Source organism: Astyanax mexicanus, chromosome 2, assembly GCF_023375975.1.
Source record: "Astyanax mexicanus isolate ESR-SI-001 chromosome 2, AstMex3_surface, whole genome shotgun sequence".
Lineage (NCBI taxonomy): Eukaryota > Metazoa > Chordata > Actinopteri > Characiformes > Acestrorhamphidae > Astyanax > Astyanax mexicanus.
This window is the reverse complement of record NC_064409.1, coordinates 44359240-44382352: the sequence shown is the minus strand read 5'-3', so window position 1 is coordinate 44382352 and position 23113 is coordinate 44359240. Positions and strand designations below refer to the sequence as shown.

The window sequence follows — 23113 nt, the reverse complement described above, 5'->3', positions numbered from 1 at the left end:
GGTCATGACTGAGAGCGGTCACACGGAGCACAGGGACTCTGCTGCTGAAAAAAGTTTGGTGGGAAACTGGACACTGATTGCAACACAAACACTGTAATTTAAAAAATGGGGTTTGCCTACAGCTGTTGTTTCGGTCTACTTATGTATACTATACACACGTGTGTGTGATCTGGTGTGTGCATGAAAGAGAAAGAGTGTGTTTGTGTGTGTGTGTGTGTGTGTGTGTGTGTGTGTGAGAGAGAGACTGTTAAAACCATCAACAGGAACATTACATTCCACTGTTGTGTGCTATTGCGCAACCTCTAAGATCAATGCTAAAGGGGTGAGAAAGAAAGGTAGAGAGAGAAGTATGGGAGGCAAGAGAGAGAGGGAGGGGTATATGAAAAAGAGAGACAGAGGAGTGGGAGAAAAGAAAAGAGGGAAGAGCTAGAGAAAGAGAAAGGTACCGTATTTTTCGGACTATAAGGCGCACTTAAAAACTTTTAATTTTCACAAAAATTGACAGTGCGTCTTATAATACGGTGCGCCTTTTGTATGGATTTTACTCGTCAGGTTGTAAGGAGCAGTAAACACACACTCCGTGCAGCGTTATAGAGAGTTTCAGTGCTATACAGAGTCCAGAGCCGTGCAGCTCCGAGGCTGGAGCAGCAAATAGCATTAGTTAGCTTATTCACTGTTCAGAGATCAGTATTATCTAAATTTTACCCGTCAGGTGTAAGGAGCAGTAAACACACACTCCGTGCAGAGCCGTGCCGCTCCGAGGCTGGAGCAGCAATAAATAGCATTAGCTAGATGCTAACCGCTTAGCTAGCTAGCTTTTTCACTGTTCAGAGATCAGTATTTTCTAAATTTAGCACTTTTAATACTGCTGGAGCAGTATTATTAAAGTTAGATGCTAATCGCTAAGCGTTCACCGTTCAGAGGTGAGTTATCGGCCTGTAAGTCTGTGCTGCTTTGCCTGGCTAGCATTAGCTAGATGCTAAGCGCTAACTCTCTCAGAGGTGAGTTTTATCAGCCTGTAATCTGCTTGTTTACCGTGTTAAAACAAGCTACGGGGGACGAATCGCTAGCTAATATCTCACTGTCTTACCAGAACACGCAGGATTACTCAGTGTAACGCTGTCGTTTAAGTTTGGGTTAACTTTACTAGTTTAGGTGACTAGCTAGCGTGCTAGCGGATAGCTATGCTAACGCTGGTGCAGCAAGCCTTAGTGGACATCTGGAAATCTAAGCTTACTGTAAATAAACTGAAGCACGTTACTCACCCAAATAAACAGTTTTCAGGAGAGGAATCTGTGTAGATTAATATCCAGCACTCGTTTGACTTTGAAAGAGCTATATTTTGTATACTGAGACGCTCCACCGGCAAGCGACCACCCCCGGTGGGGGAAGGGAAACATGGCGCCACCCCTGTTCACTTTGATATAGGCACCCTTTCTAGTGTCACTTAACGCGCCTTATAATGCGATGCGCCCTATGTATGGAAAAATAGCAGAAAATAGGCGTTCTTTGATAGTGCGTCTTATAATACGGTGCGCCTTATAGTCCGAAAAATACGGTACAAAGATATAAAGAAAGTAAATAGAGGAGAAAGACAGGGAGAGCAAGATGTGGTAAGATATAGTGAGACAGTGAGAGGTAAGAGAGGTATCGAGAGAAAGAGAGACAGAGGTAAGGGTGAGGGGGAAGAAGGGAGATTGAGAGACATAAAAAGACAGGGCAGAAAATGGCAAAGAAAGAAAGGGAAGGGAGAGAGAGAAGAGTCAGAACAAGGGTTAAAAAAGAGGCGCAGAGATAAAGAGAGAGAAAGTAAAGATGGGAGGAGGACTGGGAGAGATGGGGAGAGAGTGAGAGAATGGGGATAGGTAGAGAGACAGAAAGAGTGGTGGGGAGAGATGATCAGTGATGGTTTGGAGAGTCATGTCATCTGCTGCTGTTGATCCACTGTGTTTTATCAAGTCTAAAGTCAGTGCAGTGTTTTACCACAAAATCTTACAGCGCTTCATGCTTCCCCTCTGCTGACAACTTTTATGAAGATGCAGATTTTATTTTCCAGCAGGATTTGGCACACTGCCCACACTGCCAAAAGTACCAATTGGTCTTATACAATATTATACTAACTTTCTGAGACACTGATTTTTGGGTTTTCATTGTCTTTAAGCCATAATGAACAACAATTAAATAAATAAACACTTAAAATACATCACTTTGTGTGTAATACATGTATGTAATATAAGACTTTCAATTTTTCAAGTGATTTACTGAATAAAGTAACTTTTCAATGACATTCATTTTTTTGATGCACTGGTATATAGAGCTCTGGAAAAAAAATTAGAGATCACTTCAGTTTCTGAATCAGGTTCTCTGATTTTGCTATTTATAGGTATATGTTTGTGTAAAATGAACATTGTTGTTTTATTCTATAAACTACAGACAACATTTCTCTGAAAATGAAAAATGGCTAAAATAACAAAAAGGATGCAGAGCTTTCAGACCTCAAATAATGCAAAGAAACAAGTTCATATTTAAAATGTTATAAGAAATCAGAAAATATTGGTTGAAATAACCCTGGTTTTTAATCAGTTTTCACATGTTCTACTCCACCAGTCTTACACACTGCTTTTGGATACCTTTATGCCACTTCTGGTGCAAAAGTTTAAGCAGTTCAGTTTAGTTTTATGGCTTATGATCATACATCATCCTCTTGATTATATTCCAGAGGTTTTATAATTTGGTAAAATCAAAGAAACTCATCATTTTTAAGTGCTCTCCTATTTTTTTTCCAGAGCTGTATATAGAGGTAAGGAAAGATTTAGGAGAGAAAGTAAGTGAGACAATAAGAAAGAGAAAGAATGGGACAGAGATTGAGGGAGAGAAAGTAAATGGGAAAGAAAGACATGGCCAGGGAGAGAGGCAGCAGAAGAAAGAGAAAGAGAGATAGAGGGTCAAAGTAACAGGGGAGAAAAGCAGGGAAATGAAGAGAGGTGAGAAAAGAGAAAGAGGTAATGAAAGGTAAAAAGGGAGGTATGGAGATAGCAGGGTAAATAGAAAGGAAAGAGTATAGAAAGACAGAAGTGCAGGAAAGAGGGAGGAAAAGAAGGGTGATATTTTTATATAAACAAACACTTCTGCTTAACCTTGGGAGCAAGTGTTCATCATTTCCTCCAGAACTCCTGGCATTTAAATGTCAAACTTCAGCTCTAAACGAGCCCTTTCCATCATTCCACCACACAGCTCTGCACATCTGCCCGTTATTTTTTAAAAGGCAAAACAATAAACTTAAACTGCACTGGGAACAGCCCCCATTACAGAAACAGTGAGCTATATAATGTCTATTTATATTTATTTATTTCACTTCCTATAAAAAGAACAACAATCCATACTAACATAAGCAGATAAATAACAATGCTTACAGTGCTGGATGTAATCTTTTAGCGATCAGCAGGAGAATTAACATTATAATTGACGACTAATCACTGATTGAGATGGTAAAGAAGAAGAAGAAGAAGAAGAAGGCTTGGTGTAATTTTTTTCTGTACTCTGCCTTTTTGATCTCTCTTTTTTTCTTGTTTGTTTTCTCAAATCCTTGTGTACATTATAAAAATAATAATTAAAAAAACTTCGTTTAAAAAAAAACAAAAAAAAAAAAAAACACACACCCACAAAAGGTGAACTTGGTCTGATGCGTGTTATTTGCAACCTGCCAGTGTGAACACACGGTAAGTGTGCATCAGCTACAGATTCAGCTACAGCTGAAATACCCTTCAACAAACTGACTTTCCCAATTGTGGTGTCCGGTCACTGTCTGGCAGCAGGTCATTCAAAGCTCAAACAGAAGACAACAATTATGGAATAATTCTGTACCAAAACAAGTCTAGAATTAGAACAAGTCACAGTTCTGCTCTGTGCTGCTCTGCTGCTGAAAGCTTGCTTTAATCTTCAGCTTCTACACTTTTCTCTGTTTTCTTCTCTTTTACTCTCTTCACACTTACTAATCCACTTTTAGTCTGCTTCCTCTTTGCTCTACACACCTATTAATCCACTCTCAGTCTACTTTTATAGACTTTTTCCTCAGGTTTGCTGGATTAGCTGTTTGCTGCTGCAGTTTGTTTGTGTAAGTTTCTAATTTCAACTGAAACAAGGTGAGTGCTTTTTTTCTCCATGGCTTCTGCTCAGGTTTACACCTGTTTAGAGTGTGGCATGTATAGCTTAGATCCCTTATCCACCGATACTGGTAACAATAGTGGTATTTGTACTAAGTGTGAGATAGTTAGCTCCTTGGTGGATAAGGTGAATAAGTTAGAGCTGCACGTCCGGGGTTTAATAAGGGATAGACAGCAGGATTCACTGTTAGCAGCCCCGGGTGTCTCAGGGAGAGTTAGTACCCCCTCGACTCCGGCCTTAGAGCCCTCACAGCGGGGCGAATGGGTAACGTCTCGGCGGCATAGTCGAAAGGCTAAGGCTAATGCTACCGCAAAGGCCACAGCCAGCCCACCTAAACACCACGCTCCCCCAGTTCACGTGTCAAACAGGTTTGCCCCGCTCAGTGAAGCACCAACTGAGGAGCCTGTTAAAGGTACTCTGGTGATAGGAGACTCTATCGTCCGACACGTGAAATTAGCTACTCCTTTAGGGGCACCAGCGGCAACAGTTACTTGTTTACCGGGAGCCAGAGCACCGGACATTAGTGGCAACCTTAGGTTAGGGAATAGGAGATATTCGAGGGTAGTAATTCATGTAGGGGCCAATGATATTCGTCTGCGGCAGTCTGAAATAACTAAGGCTAATATTAAAGAGGTGATTAAACAGGCCCAGACGCTGTCCGAGGAGGTAATCTGCTCTGGCCCCATCCCAATGAGGCGTGGTGATGAAGCTTACAGCAGGCTTTCTTCGCTGAACCGCTGGATGTCCAAGTGGTGTGCAGAAAATCATGTGGGCTTTATAGATAACTGGCTACACTTTGAGGGCAAGCCTGGTCTTTTAGGTAGGGATGGTGTCCACCCCACGCGGGAGGGTGCTGCCTTACTTTCATGCAGCATAGCTCATAGTCTTTTAGTTAGTCGGCAGAGTAGTATTAGAAGCTGCTGACAATCCAGAGCCGGGACCAGGCCGCAGACAGAGAGGCTTAACCGACCGTCTGCGAGCTGCAAAGAGACGTTACCTAGATACCAATGTATTCAGACTGTGTCTGTCCCCCGAGTCAAACAAAAACATCAAAAAACTAAAACAGTAAATCTAAATAACTTAACTTATATTAAACAATCATATCCAGACTGTAGTACTAACATTTCAAGCCTAAAGATTGGTTTACTTAATATTAGATCTCTAAATTCAAAAGCAGTTCTGGTGAATGAAATGATAACTGATCAGAAATTCGATGTTCTGTGTCTGACAGAAACCTGGATTAGGCCAAATGAATATGTAGCATTAAATGAAGCCTCCCCTGCAGGCTATAATTATATACACAATCCGAGATTGTCCGGTAGAGGAGGTGGGGTCTGCATATTTTTCCAAAGTACCTTAGTTAGCAATCAGAAACACTATGAAAATTTTACTTCTTTTGAGCTTCTTTACACCAGTATAATTAATCCAGTTACAAAAAAGAATGCATTTTCCTTAATTAATATCTACAGACCACCAGGGCCCTATTTAGAATTTTTAAAAGAATTTAGTGATTTTGTCACAGACTTAGCAGTAAGTAATGATAAAGTGATTATAGTTGGAGACTTCAACATTCATTTCGAAAAATTGGATGATCCATTAAAAAAGGCATTCACATCGATTTTAGACTCAGTTGGTATTATTCAAAATATAACAGGACCTACTCATTACTGTAATCATACTCTGGATTTAGTTTTGACCCTGGGTGTGAGCATAGATAACCCGAATATTCGTTCTCAAACCTCCGCAATTTCAGATCATTACCTTATTTCATTTAAATTACATCTTAGTCATAATATACGTACATCCCCTAGCTACTCTGTAAAACGTTCAATTACGCCTTTTACAGCCCAACAATTTACAGATAAGCTTCCAGACTTATCAACTCTAATGTACTCTCCTGTAGACCCAGTAGAACTAGACAAACTAACCGAAGGTTTAGAAAATACCTTTCGCTCTACCTTAGATGTTGTAGCACCCCTTAAACACAAAATAGAGAGACAGAAAAAGCTCGCACCGTGGTACAATGATCAAACTCGTACCTTAAAGCAGTTAGTACGAAATTTAGAGCGTAAATATCGATCAACTAAACTGGAAGTGTTTCACTCTGCGTGGAAAGACAGTCTTGTTAAATATAGAAAAGAACTTAATAAAGCCCGCTCAGCATATCTGGCCTCACAGATCGAGATAAATAAAAATAATCCTAGAGTTCTCTTTAGTGTTATTTCCAAATTAACTAAAAACCAGGCAGGTACTGAACCTCAGATTCCAGCCATTTACACCAGCAACGATTTTATGGACTTCTTCAATAGTAAAATTGAAAACATTCGGGATAAAATTAAACAGATAAATATTACATCCTCTCTGTCATCTGGTCTGGCTGATCTAGAACAAAACTCTGTTACTGAAGTTAGGTTGGAAGTCTTTAACCCACTTCCACAGCTAGAACTAGAGAAAATGATCTCCTCTTCAAACAGCACAACCTGCACACTTGATGCTGTTCCCACAAAATTATTAAAACAGGTACTGCCAGATATAATTAAACCTCTGTTAATGATAGTAAACTCATCGCTCGCCCTGGGCCATGTACCCAAAGCCTTTAAAACAGCTGTAATTAAACCTCTGATCAAGAAACCAAATCTTGATCCTAGTGTACTGTCTAACTATAGACCTATTTCAAACTTACCGTTTATTTCTAAGATTTTAGAAAAAGCTGTAGCCCAACAACTTTGCTCTTACCTGCAAAGAAACCAGATCTATGAAAAATTTCAATCTGGATTTAGGCCTTATCATAGCACTGAGACAGCTTTAGTTAGAATAACAAACGATCTACTTATAGCCGCCGACCAAGGCTGTGTTTCCCTACTCGTACTTCTCGATCTGAGCGCAGCCTTTGATACAATAGATCATACTATCCTTTTAGAAAGACTAGAGAACATGGTCGGTGTAACCGGAACTGCCTTAGCATGGTTTAAATCGTACTTAACCGATCGCTATCAGTTTGTGAGGATAAATGATATGTCTTCCAGTTATACCAAGGTAAGATATGGAATTCCACAAGGCTCTATATTAGGACCGTTATTATTTACATTATATATGCTCCCACTGGGCAAAGTTATTAGAAAACACAATGTGAATTTTCATTGTTATGCGGATGACACGCAGCTCTTCATATCAGCCAAACCTGATGACAGAGTGAGATTAAAGAAAATCGAGGATTGTGTAGAAGATGTAAAATCATGGATGTCGCACAACTTCCTCCTATTAAATAGTGATAAAACAGAAGTTCTCCTATTAGGCCCCAAAGCTGCTAGAAATAAATTATCAGACTTAATGCTAAATCTGGCTGACTTCTCAGCCACCCCTGGTTCAGCAGCTAAAAACCTTGGAGTTATCATAGATTCAGATCTAGCATTCGATAAACACATATCTAATGTTACTAGAACAGCTTTTCTACACCTCCGTAACATCGCCAAGCTAAGAAATGCCCTATCACTGCATGACGCAGAAAAATTAGTACATGCCTTTATTACCTCAAGGCTAGATTATTGTAATGCGCTACTGTCTGGATGTTCCGGCAGTAACTTAAATAAACTTCAGCTAGTTCAAAATGCTGCAGCCAGGGTCCTTACTAAAACTAGAAAATTTGACCATATTAGTCCAGTACTATCAGCACTGCACTGGCTTCCAGTCAAATTCCGCATAGACTATAAAATTCTCCTGTTAACGTATAAAGCCCTACACGGACTCGCTCCTGAGTATTTACAAGACCTCATCTCCTGTTATGAACCACCGCGATTACTCAGATCTCAGGGTGCTGGTTTATTAGTAGTGCCTAAAATTCAGAGGAGCTCTGCAGGAGGAAGAGCTTTCTCTTATAAAGCGCCTCAACTCTGGAATAATCTCCCCGAATATGTTCGGGACTCAGACACAGTCTCAATCTTTAAGTCTAGACTGAAAACTTACTTGTTTAGTTTAGCTTTTGGTAATTAATGTTTTTCCCTTTAGATAAGGCTGCAGATTCAGGGGTTCATGGACAGAGGAAATTGTGGTAAACTGAGATGCTGGTGCTGTTGTTCTCCCACTGCACACGGTCACTCAGGTTTGTGGACGGTGGAGTGGGTGGATGCTGGTGTTTCAGGGTGCCTCCATGTCTATGTTACCTTCTGGCTCTCTGCCTTTAGTTAGGCTGTTTTATTCAGTTCTGCCGGAGTCATTTGCCACACTCTGATAATGTTTTAATATTCTCAGTTTTGCATAAATCCAGTCAAAACTAATTCCATCTCTCTGCCTTCCTCCGAGTTACTGACTGCCCACCTGTCTGACCCGATACCGATGTTGGACCCTCAGGCTCTCGCGTCTCCTGTCCGGCCAGACTGATGGAAGTTTCTGAAGTCAGCTCTTCTCCACCACCACCACAGATCAGCTGCTCATCGACCATCTTACTCTCCACTACAGATTACATCCAAGCCATTAGTGGCGCTATTACACTCCTGAGTACATAAAACCTATATAGATGTATAAAAGACTTTTTAAATTTCTATTTAAAAGCCGTTTGACCAGTGGTAGGATGGTCCCCCCTTTAATGTGAGTCTTGGTCCTCCCAAGGTTTCTTCCTCCTCCTGCAGCTCTGAGGGAGTTTTTCCTTGCCTCCGCGCTCACTGGGGGTTCTGTATTCTGTATATTCTATGTTTAATGTTTTGCCTGATTCTTTGTCCTGTAATCATGTTTCTGTAAAGCTGCTTTGTGCCAACACCTGTTGTAAAAAGCGCTATACAAATAAATTTGATTTGATATGATTTGATTAAAGCTTATTTCTCCAGCACAGTTCTGGAACGTTCTTAAGCTTCGGCTAGGAGACGCCAAGTGGAGCGCGACAGGAAATTCCACAACCTGCACAAAGGCCAAGTTTCTGAGCAGAAACAGACGCCATATCTCTATGAAATGTTACCAAAACTTAAGAACAATGCTCGAGGAGGTTATAACGCTCCAGGCCTGCAGAGTGTGTTACAGTGTTATGATAGAAAGGCCACCCACTTCCCTTAAACAAGCACGCGGCCGCTGGAGCGCCAGACGGCCGTCTCAGACTCTCTTTATCCCGCTACAAGAGAGCGTTTCCACAAACTTACTCCAACAGCATTACAGGGCTTACTCAACTTCATACATACACATGAACACATGTACTGAATCAGCATCTGCGCTCACAAAGAGTGAAAGAGAGAGAGAGAGAGAGTGAGAGACAGACAGAGAAAGAGAGAGAAAGGATAGAGAGAGAGGGAGACAGACAAACAGATGGACAGCCAGAGACAAAAGGACTGCAGACAAGCAATGCTGTCATAGTGCCAGAGAAAATAGCCAAAATCTGTGTACATGCTAGAGAGAGAGAGAGAGAGAGAGAGAGAGAGAGACATGAAGAGAAAGAACAATAAAACCCAAGATACAGATTCTGGCATTCATTCTATTTCTAAAATACCTTGCGGGCCGCTCCAAAAAAGGAAACCCCTGATCTAAACAAATCTGACAAATTGGGGAAACAAGCTCTGTGGACAGATTGAAGGTATGCTTGGAATCAAAATTGCAGAACACCTCCCCTGCTGTTATTATTGAGCATACTTTGTAGTTATTGGCATCATTAAGAACTTTTTACTTGGAGAGATAAGAATTGGCAAATGATGGTAAATAATCTCATAAAGCAAATTTTAAAAAGTCCCATCAGTGGGATCTGGTTGATTTAGATTTTTTTAATCCAGTAGTTCATCTTACCCATCTTTATCCCCCAGCAAGCAGCATGCTGCCAAAATACAGCAACACCTTTTTTTAATTTAATGTAAAATTTATTTTAAAAAAAAGTCATACTGTACACAAGCTTGCTTGTTTGAACCCCGTGCTTAAGTCATGTAATTATATATCAGGAAAATATTATAAAATTATACAGAAATTTCATTTTTTATAATATATAATCTGGTCTACACAGACAAGCAATGCTGTCATAGTGCCAGAGAAAATAGCCAAAATCTGTGTACATGCTAGAGAGAGAGAGAGAGAGAGAGAGAGAGAGACATGAAGAGAAAGAACAATAAAACCCAAGATACAGATTCTGGCATGGGTCAAAGTGCCACAGATGACGGATGGACATTACTTCACCGATGGAGCTCAATGTGAGCCACAGTCTCAGTGGAAGCCAGAGAAGACGACCAAAGCAAAGAATTGAACAACCCTAAAATATTCCCTCAGGCATCTTTTATCTCAGTATATCATCAATTATCACTAGCAAACAAGAGCTGCAACACTGATTATACTAGACGTCACAAAACCAAGGTTTTTTTTATTTTGTGATTATTTATAAAGCAAAGCTTCTGAGAGAAGTGCTCCTAGTATTACTAGAAAGACAAATAAAACAGTGTTTGACTACAAACCTTCAGAATGATTTAGCAGAGGTGGCATACTGGAGGTGCACTTCTGTTACTGTGCAGTAGCATCAATATCAGCATCCATTTTACAAAGAAACATCTAAACCAGGGGTGTCCAAACTTTTTTTGTTGGGGGCCAAAAGGAGAAATATATTTGAAGTCACGGGCCACAGACTCTGTAATAAAACATATAAAATATATCACTTTAAATAATACTTTTTTCCTGATTATTTCATTTACACACCATTTTACTTGACTAACTGTCTTTATCTTTGACTGTTGTGTAAACTAAGATTTTTCAAATTGATGTTTAATTTCATGATGTCTCTTAATATTAAATTCCTTAATTACGGCAACTTTTAGACTCTTTGGCCCGTTTTTCTGCGCTAGAAATGCGCACTCTCTCCACTTTTAGACTCTTTGGCCCGTTTCTCTGAGCTAGAAATGCGCACTCTCTCCGCTTTTAGACTCTTTGGCCCGTTTCTGACACCTAGCGTTCAAACTTTGAATTTTACAGTATAAAAACCTGCTTAACAGCGGGCCAACTTTCATTCTATTTCTAAAATACCTTGCGGGCCGCTCCAAAAAAGGAAACCCCTGATCTAAACAAATCTGACAAATTGGGGAAACAAGCTCTGTGGACAGATTGAAGGTATGCTTGGAATCAAAATTGCAGAACACCTCCCCTGCTGTTATTATTGAGCATACTTTGTAGTTATTGGCATCATTAAGAACTTTTTACTTGGAGAGATAAGAATTGGCAAATGATGGTAAATAATCTCATAAAGCAAATTTTAAAAAGTCCCATCAGTGGGATCTGGTTGATTTAGATTTTTTTAATCCAGTAGTTCATCTTACCCATCTTTATCCCCCAGCAAGCAGCATGCTGCCAAAATACAGCAACACCTTTTTTTAATTTAATGTAAAATTTATTTTAAAAAAAAGTCATACTGTACACAAGCTTGCTTGTTTGAACCCCGTGCTTAAGTCATGTAATTATATATCAGGAAAATATTATAAAATTATACAGAAATTTCATTTTTTATAATATATAATCTGGTCTACACAGTTACTGCCTGTTGCTTGCCTACATTCTACAGATAACAAACAAAAGGTAAAGGTCAAATTCTGCAACTCTCCAAAGCACTTGTGTCAAAAGAACTCTTATTTTTAAGTTTTCTGCAATTGTTTTACAGCAAAACATTGAGGGAAAACTTAAATTCAAAGTCCAACACTAAAAATCAGTGGTGGAGCAGCCTACCACTTTTTCTAGTTCTGGTTCACCTCATCTTCCATTTGATATACTAACAGCACAGTTCTTTCAATCACTTTCCACACTGATACAGAATTTTATTTTTGTAAAAAAGTCAATGTACAGACAGAACCTCAAGTTCAAACTTAGCTCAGCCAATACTCATGCTTATACAATGACATCACAAGACAATAATGAAAGGGTTTTTAGATGTGCATACGACGAACGGTCATTCCAAGACACACAAAGTCTATCATTACAGTTTGATCTTTCACCTGCATACAAAATACAGTCTTATGTCAAAGAAAAAATGATGTCACCAACTACAATCAGGAACTGAGAGCAAATAATTTTTTTAAGTATAGGGTTAGGCTGTGGTATAGGTCAAGTTTAGATTTAGGTATAGTAGAATAGGCTTAAATTAAGAAGTAAGTTGCGATCAGTGTTTTTACACTTTATAACCAATAAATTTCCATGATTTTTCACGACATTTCCATGCCTTCAATAAAATTTGTCACGGCCATACGATGTTTAAAACATCCGTGCAGACAGAAAATAAAACTAAAAATCAACTAAAACTATAATTAAAATTGATTATAGTAGGCCTAAAATGAATCTGGCACACAACATTTATTAATAAAATATGTATCAGATCCTAAGAGCTCTATTGTGTCAGGCCAAATTACTGAATTAACTCTGAGCTGACGTATTTATTAGCTCAAAATAGATTTTTTTTGTCCATTGATAAATGAAAACACAAAAATTTCTAGACCAAATTTCCATGACTTTTCCTAAACTTTCTGGGTATTTTTATTTTTCCAAAACTTATCCAGGCCTGGAAATTCACGGAAATTCTGAATTATGTTGAAGTATAGATTACATACAGGTTTAGGTTTTTTTTTTTTTTTTTTTTTCGGTTTAATTGAAGTTGCAGTATGAGAATGAGATAATTCATGTGTGCTGTTAAATAAATCTGTTTTGTGAGAATAATAATTACCGCTTCTTGTATTTTTTGGTTTCAATTTAGAGAAGGTATCGAAAAAAGTTTCTATATCGAAAAGTATCTTATTGGTATTGACCATAGACTGTGTATAGCTGGACAGAACATCGTCTGAAAGAGTGAAGCCACCACAGGTCGGGCGCCCCCTGCTGTTCGGTTGCAGAAAGCTGTGTAACCCCACCCATTCCCTTAGGTTTCAATGGCAAAACAGACAACTTTCAATCACGTTTTTTTCTAATATACTGTAATTCTACCTCAATTATTAAAATGTAACAGCTAGTGTAACCTCTGTTTATATTGTCAATTTTTTATATCCCCACAGAATTTGTTTTTTAAAGCGTTATTCAGCTCTATTCAAAAAGGTGGTGTTATTGTAAAAGGGCTGGGTTACACCTAGCCGGGGTGGGACTAATGACTGTATGGGTGGGACCAATAACAGACTGTCAGCTCCGCCATGTCGAGGCAGCCCTCATTGGCGGGGTTATTTAAATGAGTAGGCTGTCTCTCCACAGTCTTTCTATCTCCTCAGGTCTCTACTGTGCAGACTCGGGTTTCAGGATCGCCAACATGGTGGAAGATTTTGGCCTCAGTTTTTTTTTATTGAATGAATAAGACCAGCGACATGGCGTCCATCTTTTTCACAGTCTCTGGTATTGACTGATTGATAGCCAGTCATAAACAGCACATGTTTGTGTCAGGTGAGAACAGGGCCCAAGATTCTTAAAGCTTCACTCACACTCTTTAATGATGTCCTTCTGTATCAGTATCAGACCAGCATGTGTATCAACCCCCAGTTTCATAGTGTCACCAGCACTAGAGCTCTACTGTCTGCCTGTTACAGTGTGTGTGTGTGTGTGTGTGTCAGACTGGCATTCATTCACACACACACAGCTCTGACTCACAGACTGCTAGAGACGACCGACCGGAACACACTGGCACACGACCCACTCTGACAAACACAAACATCTGTCCAAAGGCAAACAGTGACAACACACACCCACAGACACGTGGTCTCCCCTCTCTGTCACCCTCTATCTCTCTCTCTCACACACACACACACACACACACACACACACACAGGTGTGCGTCTCGCACTCAAATAACTGGTATTTGTGAGCAGCGCTTCCTCTCCGTCTGAGCTAGCTCCATATGGACTGAGCCTCAAGAGGCCTATTATCTTATGCAATAATGCAGAATTACCCCCAGCATTAATAAGAGATGAGCTCATTTAGAGAGTCTAAAAACAGCTATCATTTATAATGCTTGTCCTACGCTGCAGGGACTGATGTTGAAAATGTGTCAGACCCCACACATAATGACAGATTCCACCATTCATTGTATTCTTAGTCATTCCCTTCACTGTTCCTACGCCACAAGATTCACCCAGAACAAAACATTATACATTTTCAGCAATCTAAAAAAATCCTCTTAGAAGCTGAGATCTTGCAGAGAACTTTGAGAACAAACAGGATTTCAACAAAGCAAAATAAACATAACATATCAGATGACAGCATGGCACAGATGACAGCACTGTGCTACAGTACAAATAACCTAAAAATAAAGATACTTTCTTTGAATGATGCAATAAAAGACTAATATTTGGTTCTGAAAAAATAGCCTTGTTAAAGCAACAGTATGTAGCATTTTACCCTAAAATATGAATCTTTATATCATGGCTACTCTACACTTGAGACACTGCTAAATGCACTATATAACTTTGGTGAAGTGTGCAGTGATTTGTGTAAAATTCTATAAACTACTCTACCACCTTTGTTCACATGCTTCTTTCACTTTAGATGCTGTGTCTGTATCTCTCAGCTTGTCCAGAAATGCATGTGTAAAGCATTTCCACAAAGCGAAAAATGCACCTTGTGAATGTAGGAAGAGCACAGGAGCAAGAAATGACTATTCTTGCATGGCGCTGCTTCATAGAATTGCTTTCTATTTTCTATGCCATCACACAAAGAACTATTTAAAGCTTCTTTACTGTATTTTAAGAAGTATATTCATGTTTACAGCAATCATTTAGTAGTGTTAAAATATTTAAATATTTAAATTATGTTTAAATATTTTTTTTAATTCTATCATAGTCTATTAAATCAGGAAAAAATTCATGTTAACCTTTATACAGCTTGGCTCTTGATTTAGCTCTGCTCTTATTGTTTAGTAATTTTATTTACTATTCAAAATGAAGGTGGCCATGACTGGATTATCGGCAGATCAGAGGGGTAAGGATTGGATTAAGCACGCCTCACACAGCAGGATAATCTGAAAAGATAATGGTTTAAGGCTGCCCTAAAATTGGGACACCTTCCGTCGTTGTCTGCAAGAGCAAATCGGTCTTAAAACTGGCCGAAATAGAACGCTCCTTAAATTACACACAGCATTAAATTAGTGCATTAAAACAGCAAACATAACATCCAGTGATTCAGATGTGTGTGTGTGTGTGTGTATGTGTGTGTGTTTGTATGGGAGGATTAGTCTTTTGCAACTGCTCTAAGCACTACCTAGCTGCATATCTGTGTCATGTTTTATCAATGGAGTGCGTCATTCTACAGTGACCAATAAGAAACACACAGGAGAAATCAGGTGATCAGAGGAGTGAGGAGAGCACTTACAGTTTATACAGTCACTGTGCACAGCAATCAGCACCTGCAGAAACAGAGAGAGAGAGAAAGAGAAAGAGAGAGAAATTAGGCGAAGAAATGCAGCACATTATGTTGTGTACAGCATGGGGCTCTCTCTGACATTCTGTAATTGCGCGTGTCGAGATATGACTAGAGGGGTAAACAGTGTCGACTGTGAAAGAGTACGGTTAAAGGAGTTTGGGAGAGATTCAGATTTTGGTTTGAGAGCAAAACAGATCAGGGAGAGAGATAGAGAGTAAGAGAGATATAAATAGAGAGAGATACACTCCCCTTAAAAAGTATAAGAACTAGGGCTGCAAGATATTGGAAGAAAATGTACATAGCAAATGTTATTTTTTTCAACGATATTTATCGCAATATTAAACAATGCAGGGTCCATGACGTCACCAGTCCCACCCCCAGCCCACACGCTGTCTCGCGTCCGGACCGATCAAGAGCCGAGTCAGTGCCGAGTTCTAAAAAAAAAAAAAAAACAGAGGAAAACTGTAAAACAACAGTAATCAGCCCTTTAATCAGGCATTTAATAGGCTTTTTAAAAAGTAAATAAGAACGTTTTTTTGGGATTACACTTCTAGTGTATATGTGTTGGTTTTTGGAGGGATGTAAATCTATAAAATTGTCACAGCTTAGCCCATAGCTGTCTTGTGTTTCTCCCTCATTTGGTCTCCCTCATTTGTTATGTGTTCCCAGCCATGTGCTACTGTTGTGTTTTGGTCCTGTCTCCGCCCTAGCCCCACCCTGTCATCAGTTATTTGTAACCCCGCCCCCTCGTTACAGATCCTCAGGTGTTTCCAGTTTCCTGTTCTCTCCTCGTGTATATAAGCCCCTTTGTTTTAAGTCTTCCTTGTCTAGCCTTTTGTTTGTCTGCCTGCCATCAGTAGTCTTGTCAGGTTTGTTTCTTGTCTTATGCTGTCTGTTAGGTTCCTGTTTTCAAGTTTAATCTTCTTTAGTTTTGTATTCAGTGTACCTTTGGTTTAACATATTTGTTAGTTTGTTTTAGTTTGTTTATTTAATAATAATAAAAAAAATATATATATATATATATATATATATATATATATATATATATATATATATATATATATATATATATTCTGCACTTACGTCCATGCCTCCTCATACGTAACAAAAACAGTCTTGTGCAAATTATAATCATAGAAACATCATAACTAAAGAATTCCATTTCTCTATGTAACATCACAAAGAATCTCATGCTTATTATAAAGAACAAATCATCTTGTATCACATGATACTGTTTATATCGCCATTCCTTTTAAACATCAATAGTCTTTTAGTGATTTCGCCCAGTGCTACTATACACTGTTTCAGGTTAGATCTTTATCAAGACTAGATCTGATTTGCCGATTCTGTCCAATATGCCACATCTCAAATGCAGACCACCTGCAAGCCCAGAATCGACACAGTCTACAGAATTTCTAAACTTCTTTCAGAGAGCTACAAGTGAGGAATAAATGATCAAAGTGTAAGAGAAGGCATTCCGAGGCTTCAGGCCAAGGGAGATCGAGACAGGTTATTAATGTCTTTCATACAGAGCCTCACCTTCCTCCCCCTACTGCTCTAACCACAGCTCTACTGATCTGACCCAGAGCCCCACTGCGCCAAACAGTTACAATACAGCGAGTTCAAAGCCAGCAAAGGAAACATCCCACATCACAATAACAGCACAGCACAGCTGTGGACTGGGTTCCTCAGTGGTGATCAGGGTGATCACACCTACTTACACACACACACACATAGTCTCTCTCAGTAGGTGACTCATACTGTAGTTATGCATCAGGATCCCCATTAATATTCACAGAACACCTATAATACCAGCGCACTACATCGATCTTTCTCTCATTCACGTTCTGCTGAAAGCCTTTGATCCTTATTTAAATGCCAATGTACAGAAAGCCTCATCTCCCTCAGGAGGGGAACCCTGCACTGTGAGGGGGTATTAGCATATGTGTGTTAGAGTTTGTGTGTGTGTGTGTACAAACTCTGTGGTTAGAATCCTCTGTCATGTAAGCTCTGTAGTGCCCATACTAGGCCAGGTATCTATCTTACAAACAGAGAATACACAATGTTTTAACACAGCAAGTCCACACAGTCTACACAAGTTAAGCAACCAAAAGGTATGTACACAACAACACACAAAGTTACATAACACTCTGTACAAAGGAATGTTCCACTGTTTTTCCAACAGCTATCTCTCTGCTGTATCTGTAGTGTTAGGACTTCTTTGGAAGACTGATTTTAAAATTGTTTATATATCAGACTAAATACTATAGGGAGAGCCCTGAGGAAGGAATACATTTTTTTAAGGTTAAGCTCTTTAAGTTTAAGTAATAACTAGATAGATATGTAGGGATGAGCAATTTGTTTGGTATTCAACATTTAGAGTATTCACATTCATACTCGTGACCGCCTACAGGCAGCGCGTCTGTGAAGCATGTCATTAGATAGGAGCTAACGATATTAGGAACAACATGGCAGTTCGTTCCTGTGTTATTTGTGAAAATAAGAGATACTTTCTAGACCTGGACAACCCACTTCTGTGTGTTTGCATAGGATCTCCAGTGGATTTTGGGGTTTACAGGGACTGAAGTGGCTAAACTGCACTTAGCAGGGCATTACACATGTTGTAAAGTAACATATGACATTGCAAAAACGGTTATTATTGAAAAAATGTCTTCGTCTTGCTGCGTCGCAGTGGTGTTAGCCAATCAGAGGCAATATATTTGCATGTATGAATATTCATGAGCAACAGCCTAAATCCCATTGCCCCTCAGGTAATGCTGTACAATAGTTGCTGCTTTTCCTTCATGCTGTGAAGCTCCAGCTCATCCCAAATCACCTCAAAACATCATCTCAGTTGTGTTTAGGTCAGGGGATTGTGGAGGACAAACACCTTTTTACTATGTTTACTATGTAATTCTGCATTTGTCTCTTAATTGTTTTACATTTGTTTAATATCAATCTACAATGTAGAAAATAAATAAATAAAGAAATAAATAAAGAAAGAAAGAAAGAAAAACATTGAATGAGGTGTGTCCATGCTTTTGCCTGGTACCACATTCGTTTATCTCTTTTCATTGATCTGAAAAACGCTCCATAAGAGGATGCATATTATCTGAGGAATGCATACATGAAATAACCCAAAAGAATGTGTGTGATATTGAGATGTTAGCCAGTTTATTTCCTGGGTTCAGCAGTCTGTACTCTCTCGCGTCGTGTGAAAGAACATGTGAGGAGACGTGAAAAGTTAAGCACTGAGTGAACTCTGTATGAGCTGTGGAATACCAGCGCTTAGGGTGCCTGCTCTGTCAAACGCCTGTCCCCGCTAACACCAAGAGTATAGCATCTGTCAGTCAAACACACACACACACACACACACACACACACACGCTTCATCCACACGGCGCTCGAGTGTTCGACTCTTCACCCTAACTCCAAATCTGTGGGCAGCCATCTGTGTACATCAGCCGTTGGAGAGTGCGAGTGTGTGAAAGTGACAGAATGGTGAGCACAGAGCGACAGCTATAGTGCTATACGCCACTCAACATTCATCAGCTATTCATACAAGAACACACACTCACACACAAACACACACGCACTGAGCTGAACCACATTTCACAGGGATGACTGATAACACTGAGCTCCTCCATAGGATTATGTGGTACACTGATGAATAAATAATACTCTATTGCCATTTCCCTAAGCAACAGTAGCACAGAACCAGCTCTAAATAGGTCAGGGCTTTCTATACCTTCATATATATACACACACCAAACACAGAAACACACACACACAAGATAGAAGTGGCTGAATATTAACAGCAGAATGCATAATAGTACCAGAGCTAAGCACAAGAACGTGCGTGAAATAAAGCAAGCTAAACTGGAATACATGCAGTGCAGTGATCCACTTCTATGCTTTAAACGTTTTAAACACATAGAACAATTATATTTAAAAAGACATCTGAAATACTGATATTTCAATAAATCATGTAAAGTAGAATGTTGTTGGCGTTGATTTTATGTCTGTCAATGCTTCAGACCATTCTAAACTTCTGCTTGAGGACGACCACTATTAGTAGTCAAAGGTAGGCCATAAAATAAAAAATGTTAGATCACAATACATGGAAATTTCATGTAATAATATTCTCGTATAGTATGTAGAGTAGAGCATTAGTAAGGTCAGTAAGTGCAGCCCAGACAAGTGGAAAAACATCTCTGAGGAGCTTAATGGAACTTTATTTATTTTTTTATCTAACATGCAACCCTAGTCAGCCCTAGTCATTAGAAGAATAAACATAATCATCATAATATTGCGATTAAATTAAAATATTTGACTTGATTACCATTATTATTGATTATTGAACAGCAATGCAACTTTATCTGAAAGGCCAGATCTGAATTCATGTGACTTTTACGTCAAGCAGAAGAAAAAATAAATAAATAAAACAGTGAGGAGAACGGAAAGTCACGCATTGATTTAAAAGGGTGTAAGTCTCAGAAAAACAAGGCAACGTTGCTCAGAAATATATGTTTAATACATCTTTCTTCCAATAAAATTAGATGGCTTGTGTCACAACCACAAAATGTTTCTAATGAATTGGCCAAAAACAGCTACGTCCTTGCAGAATCAAAGGAAAAAAAAAATGACCATGGTCTAATAATATATCTTTTTCAGCAAGCTGGAGAAATTCACAGTGATAAGCTGCAGTCTAAACTCATTTACAGCTCTTAAGATTCTGACAATGATTAAAGTGAAACTTAACATGAAGCGTCGCTCTGCCGCATATGCGAGCCACTTACAAATCTTGAACTTAAGACCCCAGCGCTGGGAAGCAAACACGCTAACCACTAACATGCTAACCCCTAAGCCACCATGCCACTCAAAGTGCAAACCATTCAAACAAATGTCAAATATGCGCCATATTAAAACCACTGTATGAAAAGCCTAATCTAAATATCGGATTTGATCAGAATATCGAATTTGGACTTTTACCTGCTGTGTGAACGTAGCCTTTGTTAATTTTCCTGCCTGTTACTTCCATATCAACGACTGGAGAGTGGCAGTACATAAACACTAGAAAAAACATTAACAAAACTATATATACAACCAATACATTATACAATCAATGGCAGCTTCAGATATCAGTACTGCAAAAGTAATTTCTAACAATCAATTTCAGGTTGCACTACATTTACTACTATTTGGTGCCTGTTATAATACTTATATAATACTTACATAATACTTATTATAATACGCAATACTTACATATACATATAATCAATGAGAAAAAATGAAAGATGCTTCATTTGAATGCAGTGAATGTGGAATAGCAGAGCATTTTGTGCCACCTTCTGATCCTAATCCTCAGCCTCTCAATCCGGTTGTTTTCTGAACTGAATATCCTTCAAAGCTTCCTAAGAACACAAGAGCTCATCCTACACCTGGATTAGTAATATAGAAGGAGTTTAAAATAACCAGCTATAACAATGGCTTTCTTTCTGACTCACACACACACACACACACACACACACACACACACACACACACACACACACACACACACACACACACACACACACACACACACACACACACACACACAAACACGTGTTTCTAAAGAGTAGTGTACTATTTCCACTATTCAATTACATGCACACACAAACACAGACAAACAGTGACCCTGACCGAATACCACCACCGAAACCAGACAGATAAACATCTAGACCTTTAACACGCGAGAGGCAACATGTACAAACCCTTCATCCTGTGTAATTATAGAGGACACAACTGAAACAGCACGTCTCACACATGTCTCACACTCATCCATATCCCCCCTGTCATACTAAGTGAGGCTTCCAGATACAGCTGCATCACGCTGTGCAAGAGGAGAGAACACGAGGCAAACTTACACAGTGACTCAGCCAGAGGCATCAGTTATACATATATAGCTCTGGAAAAAATTAAGAGATCACCTCAGTTTCTGAATCAGTTTCTCTGATTTTGCTATTTATATGCATATGTTTGAGTAAAATGAACATTGTTTTTTTAATCTATAAACTACGGACTTTTCTCCCAAATTCCAAATAAAAATGTCATTTAGATCATTTATTTGTAGAAAATGAAAAATAGCTGAAATTACAAAAAAAGATGCAGAGCTTTTAGACCTCAAATAATGCAAAGAAAACAAGTTCATATTCATAAAGTTTTAAAAGTTCACAAATCAATATTTGTTGGAATAACCCTGGATTTTAATCACAGTTGTCATGCATCTTGGCATGCTCTCCTCCACCAGTCTTACACACTGCTTTTGGATAACTTTATGCCACTCCTGGTGCAAAAATCACAGCAGTTTAGCTTGGTTTGATGGCTTGTGATTATCTAGAGAGAAAGAGAGAGAGAGAGAGAGAGAGGGAGAGACTTGATATCTGCTGGTGTCACTTCTGTGCATGCCTTGATCTTCTCATTACATATCAATAATTCACACATAAATAAATTACCCAATGCTACATTATTACTGCCAACTGATGACACACACACACACACACGTAAAAATAATTCATATGGATTCAGCAAATATTTTGCAACCTAAAGAACAGCATTTTTTCTGTTCAGCCAAATGAGTGAAATACGGTAACTGAACAATTTATACTAAATAAAGACTAGTTTAACTTAAGCCACATTTAGTTTAAACCCAAAGAGTGCAGTGAGGGAGAGAGCCAGAAAAAAGCCCACAAACAGCAGGTTCAGTAACACTTACTGTATTAATGCTTGATATCTGTATACTAGCTACTTCTTCACAAACTGGCTGTTTTCTAGCTGACAGATACAAGTTGTCTGTAGTAGCTGAGGTATCTGTTTGCAGACTGGCTAACTTGTAATTTCAAATCACACAAGTTACATTAGTAGCACTGCTACGATAAATTGCAATAAGTACATGTATTATGTAGGTATACCTATGACTAAAATTGCACTGCTCAGGAAGATAGCCTGCAAAATGTGTGACAAAAATGGCACTGCAGAAATAAATTCAAGATAAGAATAGCACTATTTGTTGATTTGTCTGTTGGGATATAAAAAATGTTTGCAACAAAAAAAGACCTATACAAGTTTTTAAATGATGAATGATGAATATATGGCCATAAACTTCATTATTTTTGTTGACCTAAATTCTGCAGACATGGCTGGAATGTCTAATTCATATTTATTATTTTGTTATATTTTCTTAGGATATTTACAAATTCATGCATTGAAACTCCAATAGCTGAAATTAAAAAGTATATTGCTCTTTAAAATGCTGTAACTGCATGCTACTTTATCATTATTATATCAGTGACGATAATATATCGTCCAAAAAATGGTGGTTATTATGTAAGTAAAAGACAGTAAACACATTTGACAGAAAGTGCTACAATGGAAAAATATTTCTGCAGATTTACCCAACACACGAGGTAATGATGGGGAGACTGTGGAGCAATGGGAGGTGAAAACCTACTCAACTAGAATCCTGCAGTTTTCCTGAAGCTTCCTGCGCCTCATTTCCCTCCTGAACGGGTGAAATGGGGCTGCCTGCACGCTCATTCTGCAGCGAGAGCAGAGCAGTCACTCTCTTAATGAAGTTCTC

The 23113-nt window shown here is 38.9% G+C and overlaps 2 protein-coding genes across 6 annotated transcripts in view; one reads left to right on the top strand and one right to left on the bottom strand.

The window, feature by feature from the left end:
* peak1 (pseudopodium-enriched atypical kinase 1) overlaps window positions 1-23113 on the bottom strand; it is a 154903-nt gene that overhangs the window by 46201 nt on the left and 85589 nt on the right. For all 5 annotated transcript variants that reach the window (XM_049474338.1, XM_022671638.2, XM_049474340.1 and 2 more), the window contains one exon: window positions 15442-15475. The gene's annotated coding sequence lies outside the window, so the exon portion shown is untranslated. The remainder of the gene's footprint in view (window positions 1-15441; window positions 15476-23113) is intronic.
* Window positions 3909-5092, top strand: LOC125798981 (uncharacterized). The gene has a single exon (XM_049474342.1). The coding sequence runs from the start codon at window positions 4162-4164 to the stop codon at window positions 5086-5088; it is 927 nt and encodes a 308-aa protein (XP_049330299.1). The 5' UTR covers window positions 3909-4161; the 3' UTR covers window positions 5089-5092.

Bases quoted from the DNA above. Each gene is read 5' to 3' on its own strand.
- LOC125798981 (XM_049474342.1), top strand. From the start codon at position 4,162: ATGGCTTCTGCTCAGGTTTACACCTGTTTAGAGTGTGGCATGTATAGC.